The sequence below is a fragment of the Diadema antillarum genome, unplaced genomic scaffold, assembly GCF_040938485.1.
Source record: "Diadema antillarum isolate AM-2024a unplaced genomic scaffold, OU_Dant_1.0 seq00001402_RagTag, whole genome shotgun sequence".
NCBI classification, from domain to species: domain Eukaryota; kingdom Metazoa; phylum Echinodermata; class Echinoidea; order Diadematoida; family Diadematidae; genus Diadema; species Diadema antillarum.
This window is the reverse complement of record NW_027272157.1, coordinates 320355-333008: the sequence shown is the minus strand read 5'-3', so window position 1 is coordinate 333008 and position 12654 is coordinate 320355. Positions and strand designations below refer to the sequence as shown.

Here is a 12654-nt window from a genome sequence, read left to right as displayed (position 1 = left end):
TTAACAAAAAACCAATGTTGATATCATTGTAATATTGTATCCATGTTTTGTTGAAACTTATGTGATTCAAAGTTCCTTAAAATAGTATGTACTCATGTAAGCTTTATGTATATTGCTTTGTATTACTTTATCATAGAATAAAATCAGTTGAATTGAATTGAATTAAAATGACTAATGATGTCAAAGCTATACGCACCGCTTTCTCCTTCCTTTCTCATATCTCATATACATACAATATATATATACTTGAGAGACAGAGACAGACAGAGAGACAGAGAGTGAGGGAGGGAGGAAGGAGGGAGATGGGGTAGAGAGCAGAGAAGAGGAAGCCTAAGAGAATTATTGTGAGGCGCCCTATATAGGCAACACATTGACAGAGTAAAATGACGCCACACATAAACTGTGTTTGTTAAGGTGTGCTGCATTAGATTCGCTAAGACTTTAAATCTCTATCAGCTGATAGAGTAAAGTATGTGTTGAATAAAAAAAATAAAAAAGTGTGTTAAACAATAACATTACTTTATTACCCGGTGATTGTCAACAAATAGGCAGACAAGACATCATTCAGCGAGACAATATTTTCTTTTGAGGGGATGTAAATTATTGATCTCTAATGTTCAAAACAAATTGTGAATAAGACTAAATGACGTCACATACAATCACGTGACCAAACCTGGTAACTATGTAATGTCATCGAGGAGTTGAATTTGACTGGCTACTCGTGCGTCTGGGCAGCGAGTTACCATTGGTATCAAACTTACCAATTTTGAATCTGTTGCGGCTCTAGCTCACGTCTGATTTGACGGTGTTCTGTGAACCAACCCCCAGTCTTTACGAATCTTCAACGCATTGATCCATTCCTTCGCCATGTGCGTATCATTATCGATTTCGTTCTCAACAATATCTTATTGTGATACGGAATCTCTATGCACGTTGAAACAAAGAGGGACGCGGCCTCTGCCGTCTGGTAGGAGATGGTTATCAATACTAGACGATGGAGCGCCCTCAAATTTTGTTCATCTTTTGTTGCTGTTTGACATTCGGTATTTGTGTTCCCGTTTACATTTGTTGCAATCAATCACTTAATTTTCTTATTTGAGCTGAAAACTGTTGATACAGAAATGATAAAGTGTTTCTTCACTGATGTTTCTTGGAGGTATCAGCAGCTCATTTGCATAATTAAAAACGTGATGAGACTGGTATTCAGGTTTTGTGTCAAAATTTAATGTGAAAATTGAAAATTCCATTACTTTTTCAATTTTTTTTCCACTTCTGAAATACTTTCACCGTTTTGTTTGTTGGCATCTATATGATCTCTCAATGCCAACCTGAACACGCAGCTTCGTTTTCTTTTATAACCAGTCAAATCAATTCTGGCAGTGTCTCCACACTCTTTTGAATTTTTAAAGCATTCTTTACCATCTACAGATGAAACAAAAACCCAGCTTTCATGCTTCAAATAGTTATGAAATATGAGTTAGAGATGAAACGAAATGAAATGTAATGAAAGAAACAAAGAAATGTAAAAATGTTAATCAGTAAAATCGATGTAATGTATACAACATGTCATCAATAATTATAATAAAATTGTTTCTAGAATAAACCATCTACAGTTATGGTTTATTGAGAAAAATAGTTGTATCTCCTTATATTTTAGACTTTATCGCAATTTTTTTATATGGTATACATGTACAATGTTTTGTGATACAACTGACCTACTCATATGCATCAAATGTGATAGCTTGAACATTTTTTAAATCACGGCTCCCAGTGGTCAACAGTACCTTTAAGTTCTAGAGCTTATCATCGGTGCGAAATGCAGCATTGCTAGTGTTTTCTTCTTTTCCTTTTTCTTTTTAACAACCCTTCCTTCATATCACAAAACCAGCGCAGATTTTCGATACTGACAACATTCATCGTTACTTCTGTAGCACCGACAGGGAGATATATGATAATGATCAAATATTCTCTGGATTGTGCAGAAAATGATCAATAATCTGTTTCACCCGTATATTCGTTGTTTGTCCATTGTTGTTTTCCCCTTCATTGATTTTCCTCTGTCGGCGAAAACTCATGTTATCTGTTTTTTTTTTCTTCTCCCTCTCTCTTTCGATGATCTGATAAATATCATCCGTATCATTATTGTATCACTGTCTGACACACGCCATGTGCCTCTTCTGTCCAATGTCTTCGGTGTGTATTATGTGACTCTAAATTTAGCCAAACGGTTAAATGAGGATAATGGATCGAAGTTTCCTTCCCTAACATGAAGGATTGGCAGGGAGCTAGACCGACTCAAAACAATACGTCTGATTGTTATCGGGAGCAAGTTCTTGTCGTGTTATGGAGAGAGACGCCCATTGTTCAGAAAGTGCATCGATCTACTGTGGACCCCACCAGCGTTCCGCCTCAGCCACCGTCTAGTATGCGGGGCGGCGTTTTATAGTAAAGACGACGAGTGTTTACAAGTATATGTTGTATTGTCAATGCATAAAGAAAATGGATCGGCCCGAGCTGTTGTGATCGGGTGCGTGAAGTTCTCGAGAGCACCTCTCGTCTGTGAGTCGTACCGCTCCTTCTTGTGACGGGGGTCAACCGTGTTCTATTCCTAGGTATTGTGGCAGTTGACCTTGCCGCGTCGGGATGCTGACTCCCTATCAATACGTTTTGAGTGTATGAACACTGTATTACTGATCATTTCTGAAAGGTTTTCGAGATTGTACCGAGGTGAATGAGTGAAGGCTCACAGGCATCGAATCTCGCGTCAGCGTGGTCATGGCGCCTAAGCGGCTATCGCGACTTATAAGGGTTTTATCAATCCCATCGAATTGAGCAGACTCACCCATCTGTGCAGCGCCTTTCATGGCACTGGCATCGCCCGCGGACGATCTCCTTAGTAACCGGTCAATAGACCCCCACTTATTGGGATTATCATCATGAAATGTTGGGCCACTCCGATATGTTGCAGTACTGCATGCAAAATGCAGTAAACGTGCAGCTGCCACAGACTCGCGGTGTTCGGAGAGATCCAACTTTACAGGCCTACAGGTAGGTAATATTCAATTTCTTGCCTGTATACAAGGTGACCTGGTCAGGAATTTCGATGAGATCAACCAGCCAGGTGTATTCAATTAAGCTACTACAATCCAGTATGCCGTTCTCGTCTTGTACTCAAGTAATATCGCTCTTCTAACTATCAAGTCGACATATTATAATTGCCATGTTTGAATCCTTCCAAACTTTTATCAAGTCTACTTAAATGGTTCGTCTATACGTTTTTGGCTATCTGTGTTATTTCTGATAAGGACATTTGAATAGTTGATGTTCTAAGCCTTGAAACAAGAGTCTTGATCAGTGAGCGACCATAAAACCATTATCGATTACCCAATCTTAGTTCTAATTGTCTCACATGTTTGATGCAAATTTATTCATGCCGTAGTTCTAATAAGGCAGCACAACACAATCATGTATTGTAAATATACGCCCTTCTGTGTAGATATGACATCATCTTTATAGTTTTGCAACCACACTGAACGATGACCCCTTTTATACTCAGAAATGTGATTGCCAGTTTATTGTCATATTAATGTGATCAAAAGTTCAACAGTAGTCTGTGAAGCTGTAGATAACAAGATTACGAGTACACTATGGACAGACACTTAATCAGTTTCATACATGTCATAAGAACGGTTTAGCACTTGAATACATTCATTTCATGTCTGTTTGCGTTGAATATGCCAATCTTTATTATATGTTTCTTTATCATATGTAAAACAAGATGAAAGCGAATAAGTTGAAGATTTTAACAAAGGAATATCAAGAGCAAAGTTTAAAACATCAGCTTGGTCAGCTGTTTGACTTTTAGTACCCGCTAACAAGGTAATTTGCGCGGAGATGTAAATTGTGCACAACATTTATGTCCGAACATACATGTATGTTCACCAAAATTTATAAAACAGATTGATCAGTTTGCTGAAGTTTCGCAATCATGAAGAACTGGTGGTTGTAAGTCAAGTCTTTACTTTCCATCGTTTGACATTTTTTCACACCTGCGGTGACGTAAACATATCCGACTCCAAAGGTTTCGAAAACTAGGGCACATCTCCTGTGTTAAGTTATAGAAGTTAGAACAATCTCTCGTTTTCCTATTTTTTTCGTGAAGAATTAGTGTGCTAATCTTGAACATCAGTGATTTACGTGCTATATCAGTTCAACTGATCAACACTGTGAGCCTTCACACCGAAAGATTAAATTCGCCGTTCGTGAAAAGATAATAAAATAAACCAACAACTACCGCACTTACGCTTCAACGTGTAAATATTAACGCCATAAACAGCACCTTTATTGGTCGTAATGAGTTCGTCGGGAACTATTTGATGTACATTGTATTTGCAATACATATACATCTATCCTCATAAGACAGGTTATACTTTGGACTTATCCAAGAATGTCACCGTTAGGCAAACTTCGTAACATGACATTAAATATTCAACCAGACCTCCCCCTCCCCCCCCCCCCCCCCCCTCTTCAGTCCATTTAGTAGCTGCGCGGGTGTAATGGCCTCGTTGTTTCCCTCAATCCAACTATGCTTGAATTTATTAACGTTGGACGAAAGAGTCACGGATGTGATAAACCACGTCGATTCTTGTGGTTTTATCCGTGCCTTAATTGCTTCCAATTAGCTTTGTTCGTGCTCTGACCAACGGTCTCGGTCGATTTTGTTTTATTCACTCGACAATGACCAAGTCTCATTCATTAAACGGCAACCTGCCGTGTGTTCACTCACGATGTGACACTGACAGCTTCAATAAGCCAAACGGAGCTAAAACATACAGGATATAAAATTATGCAGCAATTTATGATCACATGACGGCATCTCGCCCTTTCGCAGTTCTCGAATCTAGTATATAGAAACATCTCCCTTTGTCAGAAATATTAGACTCTGCACCAGAGTCATCACAACTTCTCAGTTTTGGAGTCACGACCACCGATAGATATAAATATCACAATCATATGCTATATATTTAGCGGTTTTTTGTTTTTTGTTTACAGAAAACACTATCAGAATATTGTGGTGACTTGTCGTAATGACAAAATGACTTGTCATTCTTGTAACAATGAGACGGTAATAATGAATGTAGATGGAAAATCCGCCTGTCCGGAAGAGTTTTTTATCTATTTATTTATTTTTTAATGTTATCTATTTATTATGCTTACTTTTTTTTTTACTTTTACGGTCCTCCAGAGGGGATTCTTTTCAGTCTCCGTGGAACATAATCCCGACGATGAAATACAGACTAATCTTCCGGTCAACAAAAAATGAGGCGTTGAGAACATCAAAATATCATCTCCCTCTTCAATTCGCTGAATAAGCCTATGACAGTTACTTATTCCCAACCAACTGCATTCCAGTATTAGTGTACTTGCATGGTCACTCTCCAGTTTGCATACGTTAGTTCTTGCTATGAATGGTACAGTAAACCCCAAGCATTTTTTATTTCAGCCATGAGAAGCAATATTGTTAATTGAGGTTACATTAGAATTCACTGATGGTATAAACACATGTCTATTCACATGACGATACAGGTTACTGGGGTTGTTGAAACGTACTCGTTGAATTGACAGGCAGGAATGTCGATCAATATACAAAGTGCACTGTTTATTTAAGATACCGTCAACTATTTGAGTGGTGATTATGACATTGAACACTATACAAACTATATTAATGAAGGTAAACATAATTGGTAAATGTTTAAATACTGATACTGAACAACGTGTGAAATGTATACTGAATACGCGCGATGCTGTCAATGTTCGGATGATATTGAATATTTTGATCATTTTTACAGAAAAAACAATTCTTGCCTAAATAGGAGAAATATTAGTAACATGGCATAGTAAAGTTACATCATGTTATGATAAAAACCACGAGTAGTATGTTACATTGTTAACTGGAATATATCGAGTGATTTTTATATAGGCCTACTTACAAGCAGTGTAATAATTGTCGATCAAGAGCAGTTTAGGCAAAGAAATATAATAAGGATTCTAGAAATATAATGTTTCCCATGAAACACACCACAAACGCAAATTTTATAATATAGACCTCCATTTATATCAGGGACTCGGGGGCGGGGGCGGCTGGAACCCACCCCTACGCACACTTTTACTACAAAAAAACAAACCCAAAAAACAGAAATATAAAAAAATACAAAAGCACGAGTCTCCTATCACAAAAGTACAGTCAACCACACTGAAGGGCTATAGTAAGGATATATTTCTTTATTTTCACTCATGTAAGAAGAAAAAAAAAACAGCACCACAAACAAAATACATTTATCTGGATTGCAAGCTTTTACGATTTCCGTGCGCTTTCTGAAAAAAAAGCTTTCTCCAGCCGTCTGAAACCAGAGAAGAGTAAACACGTTAATGACGATGCAAGTGAGCAATCTGACAGGTTGTGTTGTAGTAGAATTAAACACGGTTTAAAGGAATTGTGCAGTTTCTGTTGAGACCTAACTTCAGATTTCTCACATTTTTTGGTGAGATAATGAGGTTTTTTTTAAAATCAAATGTGAAAGAGCGTGTAATTTCATTATATTTATTTATAATATTTAATTGATGAAAATTGGTTTTGAAATGGCTGAGATATCCTAAAAAGAGCGATCCTAATAAAAGGTGGGACCTAGGTGAGACCACCTCCCTGGTGGGACCCAGCTTTTATTACGATCGGTTTGTCTTACTTTGTTTCCGGGTGCCTCAGCTGTACCAAAACCGATTTTCATCAAATAAACTTTGAATTCCTCCTAGAATCCTATCCTTTGTACTATTTCATAAGTGGTTTCCTGGTATCTCGAAAAAAGTTAAAAGCCAAATTCTCATCTCCACCAATACAAAACTATCCCTTTAAGCACAACAACCAGATGATTGCCCATCAGCACAATGTGGATTTTTTTTTCCGCCACGCTAATCTCGGAAGCTTGATTTTTCCTCAACTGTGTTACTGATTTGCGTCTGCTCCTGATGCATTGTTTCACTCATTAAAGGGATGATACAGTATTGGTGGAGATGAGAATTGGGCTTGTAACGTTTTGCGAGATACCAAGAAAACACTTATGATATAGTATACAGAGCATACCATTTTAAGAGGAATTCAAAGTTTATTTGATGAACATCGGGTGTGAAATGACTGAAACATCTAAAAACAAAGTAAAACAAAGCGATCGTAATAAAGTGTGGGTCCCACACTTTATTGGAATCGCTCTATTTTGGACATCTCAGCCATTTCAAAGCCAATTTTCATCAAATAAACGTTGAATTCCTCATAGAATGACATGCTCTTTCATATTTCAAAAGTGGTTCCTCATGATCTCATAAAAAAATGCTTATGATCTGTCCGTCATCTCTTTGATAAGTGCTTCAGTCAAATTCTAAGATTATCTCTGAAATAATAGCGTTTAGATACCAATTATCGTAGTATCTTGGAAACCTTGTCAACCCATACACATAATTCTGGTTGGAGATGAATCGTTCGTTTGCTGAAGATTTAGCCAGAGTCAATTTAAAAGCAGTCTGTGGGAACGTAAAATGTGAGCGTGTTTGAATTACGCTTCAGTGGAAGGGACAGGTATTCAGAGCAAATCAAGCATTAAGATTTATTTTTAAATGTTTACTGAATCCCCAGCCATGACAATGATTTTCTATTGTAACTGCTGTTTCATTCATTATGTTTTAACTGCCTCTCCCCTGTCTTCTAACGCAATCTACCCTTCTCTCCCAACTAGGAGTGCCCGCCTGAATTAAACAGCGAGAGCTTTGCGTTACCGTGACAACGGATCAACAAATCCACATTCCTTTGAGTGAGCTGAAACGAGGAAAATGCGAACAAAGAAGAAAATTCGATAAGAAATAAGCAAATAGAAAAGGGGACAGCGAAATTATGTGGGGTAAAAAATGAAGAGAAATGATCAACTTGAGACGACTGACCTTCGACCTCATCGATGACACAGGAGTGATCCATCATCTTCTAGCGCTGAGGGGGAAATGATTCTAAGCAAACAAAACCAAAGACCATATTTTGTGATACGCGTACGGACATCATGTCCTTGTGTGTTCTGCGGATGTGAGGATTCGATCGCTCGCACGCATGATTGTGACAGTGTAATTGCCGCTATTTCCCCCGTGGTAGAGGAGCTGTCGTGAAAGGATCGCGAGCGGGAAATGGACGAGGTTATTCGCCTTCTGTTCTGAGAGGGATGAGAAATCACTGTGGCAGGCGACATATATTGACTTTTTTCTACCATCATTCTTTACTACGGCAGCTGTTCTGTTGTTGTCCTGCCCGAAACAAGAACCAATGATGATTTGTCCTTCACGTATTGCTGCTTTGTTTTTGCCTGAGTTCAGCGTTTGACTGGACAAAAAGGAAATACTGAGCTTTCAAAGCCGAAAATGCATTTTTGTGTGTGTGTGTGCCAGGTGGAAAATTGTTCGCATTGTGCCATTGAACTTGTGAGTGAAACGACCTTCCTGATCACCTGCCCGGCGTGAAATCTTGAACGATGATTAGTGGTGCGAGGTGCAGATTGTCACGATGACCGCGAGACTGACGGACGCCGTGTTGACGCTGCGATACCGCCAAATCAAGGCCCTGCTCGACCAGGGAGTGGATATCAACGGCCGAACCGATGATGGGCGAACGCCGCTTATGGCCGCGCTGGGCATATCGGATCCCGACAGGCGGAATCACATGTTCCGTTTCCTCATCCATCACGACGCCGACATGCTTGAATCGGACGCCGACGACGTAACGGTTTTCCAACAATGCTGCAGGCTCGGGTTCCTCGACCTGATGCAAGTTATTTTGAAAAAGGCGGGTGTGAGCGCTGTCAATCTCATGGGTAGGGACAAACATGGACGAACTGCTCTCTACCACGCCGTGGTGAGTACGGACATCAAAGCTGTAAACATGGTACTCGACTTCATGGAGCTGCGACAGCAGAGCGTCGACATCGCCGACAAGGACGGGTTGACGCCGCTGCTGTATGCCAGACGCCACGGCTTGATAGAAATCGCGGACGTGCTGCTGGAGCGCGGAAAAGCCAACCCAAGAATTTGTGACCGTCTGATGCACATGAACGCGGACGAGTGGGCGGCCGAGGCGAAGAGGAGACAGGAGGAAGAGGAGTCGCACGCAAAGAAGCAAGCGAGAGAACGTTACATGATCTTCCCGCCAATCGATCACGCCACCAAACGAAAAGAAAAACTATCCAAGCTGAAGGCGAAAACCGCATCGCTGCCAAATCTTACCAAGAAAAATGTAAAGTTTAAGCTGTCTCCGTCCCCTTCCCACGTAGTCACACACTTGCCCTCACTATCATCGCCTCATCTACCCATCTTGAAGTCATCATGTAGCAGCTCTTTGCAGAGCTCGGCTCGTACAGACAATGATCTAGATCTAAGGACAAAATCGATAGATTCTGCCATCACCTTGCTGGGACTAGCATCCCAAGCTGCAGACGACAAGGAATATGCGGTGTCCTTCGTATCGAGCAAGACACATGCGCCGATCACCGTTAGTTCGGATCGAGCCGACAGCGACCGCCAAATGAGGCGCGCCTGGTCTAACATCATGGACGCTTATTCTGTCCAGAACACGTCGAACTTTCGTCGTCCCGCCAAGCCACCGCCGTTGCCGGAGATCGCTCAGGATGTGTCTGGACAAAAGACCAAGATGTCTACCCTGGCCATCATCCTGCGGGCAGGTCGAGGGGGAGCGCACGGTAGGAGTCCCAGAGGACGGCACGGTAAGACCAAACTCAGGAGTATCTCGGAGTCCAGAGATGACGGGGTCGAGATGGCCGTACCAGGCGGGAAGCTCTCCAACCGACGACGGACTTCTTCCTTGTCGACGTTGAACTCGCCACCTCACGGACACGGTAAATCGAAGCCGTTGTCTAATATAGAGGAAGATGTCTCGAAATGGAAGACGCCGTCGAAGAGCGGACAAACCGACAATCGATCAACTCAGGAGAGAGATGCTCTCCCAGACATTAAAGTTTCTTAAGATTTTGTGGAGTCGTTCGTCTTAAAAGATGAAGTGCCATCCCATGTTTAAGTTGACTGTTATTCTGTCAAGCTAAAAGACGTATATGAAACAACCAGAACGGTCGAAATTTCATTCAGATCAAGCATAAAAGAAGAAGAAGAAGAAAAAAAAAATCACCGAAAATCCCGATTCTCACACGTGCAAATTCGATGAGGTGCTGATGTCCCCCGCAAGTCACAAGTTTCTTAATGAGCTGTTCAAAAATCTTCACTAAATTCTCTATGTTGAATGAAATAGAAAATAATTCCTCACATCAACTCATTATTAAGTTGTCAGTTCCTGGTAAAGAATACTTGTAAGGGGGAGTGATCTATAGAAATATGATTTCCGTGATATCGACCAAAATATATCTCTAATGTCTTTTTAAATTCATGTACAAACCTATGAGAGAATTGCGAGGTGAAGACATGAGCGCCCCATTAGAATTTCAATACGTGGTTGTGACTGATGCCACTTTTGATAAGACATAATACATTTTTTAAAAATGCCGTAACCTTTCATTTTATGTCCAATTCCTCTGAAATTTCCAACGTTCGGTTTCTTTGATTTTACTGTTCACCAGAGCTGCCATGAGCGTGGGGTGACCTTTCACAAAGAACTTTTTTGGTGTTTTGAATTGGATAGAGACTCGGCAACTTGTGATTGTACGTGTATAAGTAAAACGAGGATGATGGCATGTGGGACCTGAGAAATGAAGTGTCAGAAGTAAATACACTCTTGTCCCTAAATTGGAATTTGGATTGAGACCGCCAAAACAGGGACTTTAGACTGTTGTCATGACTGTTGACTCTCATGAAGCTACAGCTCCATGTGTTGTAGCTCCATGATGTTAGCTTGAACTTGTTGCCACTGCAGTTGTTCTCCCAAATCACGGAGGTCTGAATGGTCTCTATCTTATTTTTGACCTCCTTTTGTTTCGTCACCAATTGCACAAGCCAATCAGACTGTCGCAAGAGATTATTTACAGCAATTTGTCAAATACCGACACCTCTGTTCATCAATAATTTGGGACTCCTTTGAATCATTTCTCCAAGTACACAATGTATGTTTTCTGGCTGTCTACAAAATATCCCCGTTGTCAAACTGGCATGAATTATAAAAAGAACTGTTTATTATGTCTGAGAGCAAACATTATCGTGCGAAAGATTAGAATGCGTTTCATAATTGAACGCATTCCGTTTCCATTTATTTAATCCATTAAAGAGGACCTCTGTCATCGCCGCTTCAGATGAAATTTTGTCAGTCTGCTCGTCAGATTTTATCATATTCAGAAAGTCAATGTGCTCTTGATGTGGAATTGCATGCACATGGAGAGTGAGTTCCTCGATTTCAAAGCGTTTTTTTTTTTTTTGGTGTGTGTCTGTGTGTTTGTTTGTGTGTGTGTGTGTAGGTAGGTGGAGATGAGGTTAACGAACATAAGAACACGTTCTTAAATTTGACAATAATGACCCATATTGTCATGTTGTATGAGCATGTCTCCGCATTGACACAAACTGCCATGTCTTCGAACAGCTGAGTAATATATACGGAATCACATCTTATCAAAAGACAGGTGAAGATTTCGTGTTTATATGTATTCATGGAAAAAACGAGGAATTCAAAGAATATTCTGGCAGCATTAATCAGGAGCAGTTTGATACATTTTGACAAAATAGATTTTGATGTCTGTTATCATTCGCATATGGACTTTGGGCAGAATTTTGGAAGATTTAACGAAATACAGCTTTGGCTTTCAACGCAACGTTTGATGAGCCAACACGCCTCATACTCCTTTTGTTAATACTGTACAGTGTACTCTCGGAGAGTAAGGTTTTGTGTACTCATGTGCTTATGGCAAAAAAGACCCCACCAACTGCGACAAAGGCATGCATAGTCTATACATCGACAGACCTATTACATGTATCCTATCCTGTGAACTGAGTCGTGAAAATTGCACATAGTATCTATAGTTGTGCGTGGATACACATCTCTTTCTCTCTCATTGTAAATGTCATCCTTACTCTAATCGTTGCATTCACGACATCATTCGGGGTCAAACAATACGCGCACATAAGTTTACACACACACTCACACACAAACACACACACACACACACACACACACACACACACATACACGCACGCGCACATGACTTAAATGTAAATAACAAAGACTAGAAAGCGGTAACAATGGATTCCAAGTTTGCTCAATGAGCAGTGAAGCAATTAAACTACGCTTGATATCAAACCTACACCATATTTTGTCACTCGTTATGAGATACCGGGCCCAAAATGCTGTTATTGATTTCCTGGTTAGAGATTGAAGGTCTTTTCATTATTATAGACAACATACAAGTCTGGTTTATAAACTGCTAAGTCGAGTTTTCGGATAAGTGGTTGCACCATATTTTCAACTCGTCACGCGTCTTCTTCGGGCTCATCATAGTTACAGAAAAATAACCCAGTAAAAGTTTCGTGCAGTTTCACCCTTCCAGCGGCCTCAGTGAAACAAAACGGCACGCGACATGATTTCGTATCGTCGTTCTATGATCCAGAACCGCAGAATAG

General features: G+C 40.3%; 1 protein-coding gene across 1 annotated transcript; it reads left to right on the top strand.

The window, feature by feature from the left end:
• The first annotated feature begins 2593 nt into the window (after positions 1-2593).
• Positions 2594-11315, top strand: LOC139709071 (uncharacterized). Its single transcript, XM_071621036.1, has 2 exons — positions 2594-3048; positions 7785-11315. Exon 2 carries the CDS (start codon positions 8594-8596, stop codon positions 10064-10066), a length of 1473 nt encoding a protein of 490 aa, XP_071477137.1. The 5' UTR covers positions 2594-3048; positions 7785-8593; the 3' UTR covers positions 10067-11315.
• Positions 11316-12654: the final 1339 nt, after the last annotated feature.

Coding starts and splice junctions, on each gene's coding strand:
- LOC139709071 (XM_071621036.1), top strand. CDS start 8,594: ATGACCGCGAGACTGACGGACGCCGTGTTGACGCTGCGATACCGCCAA.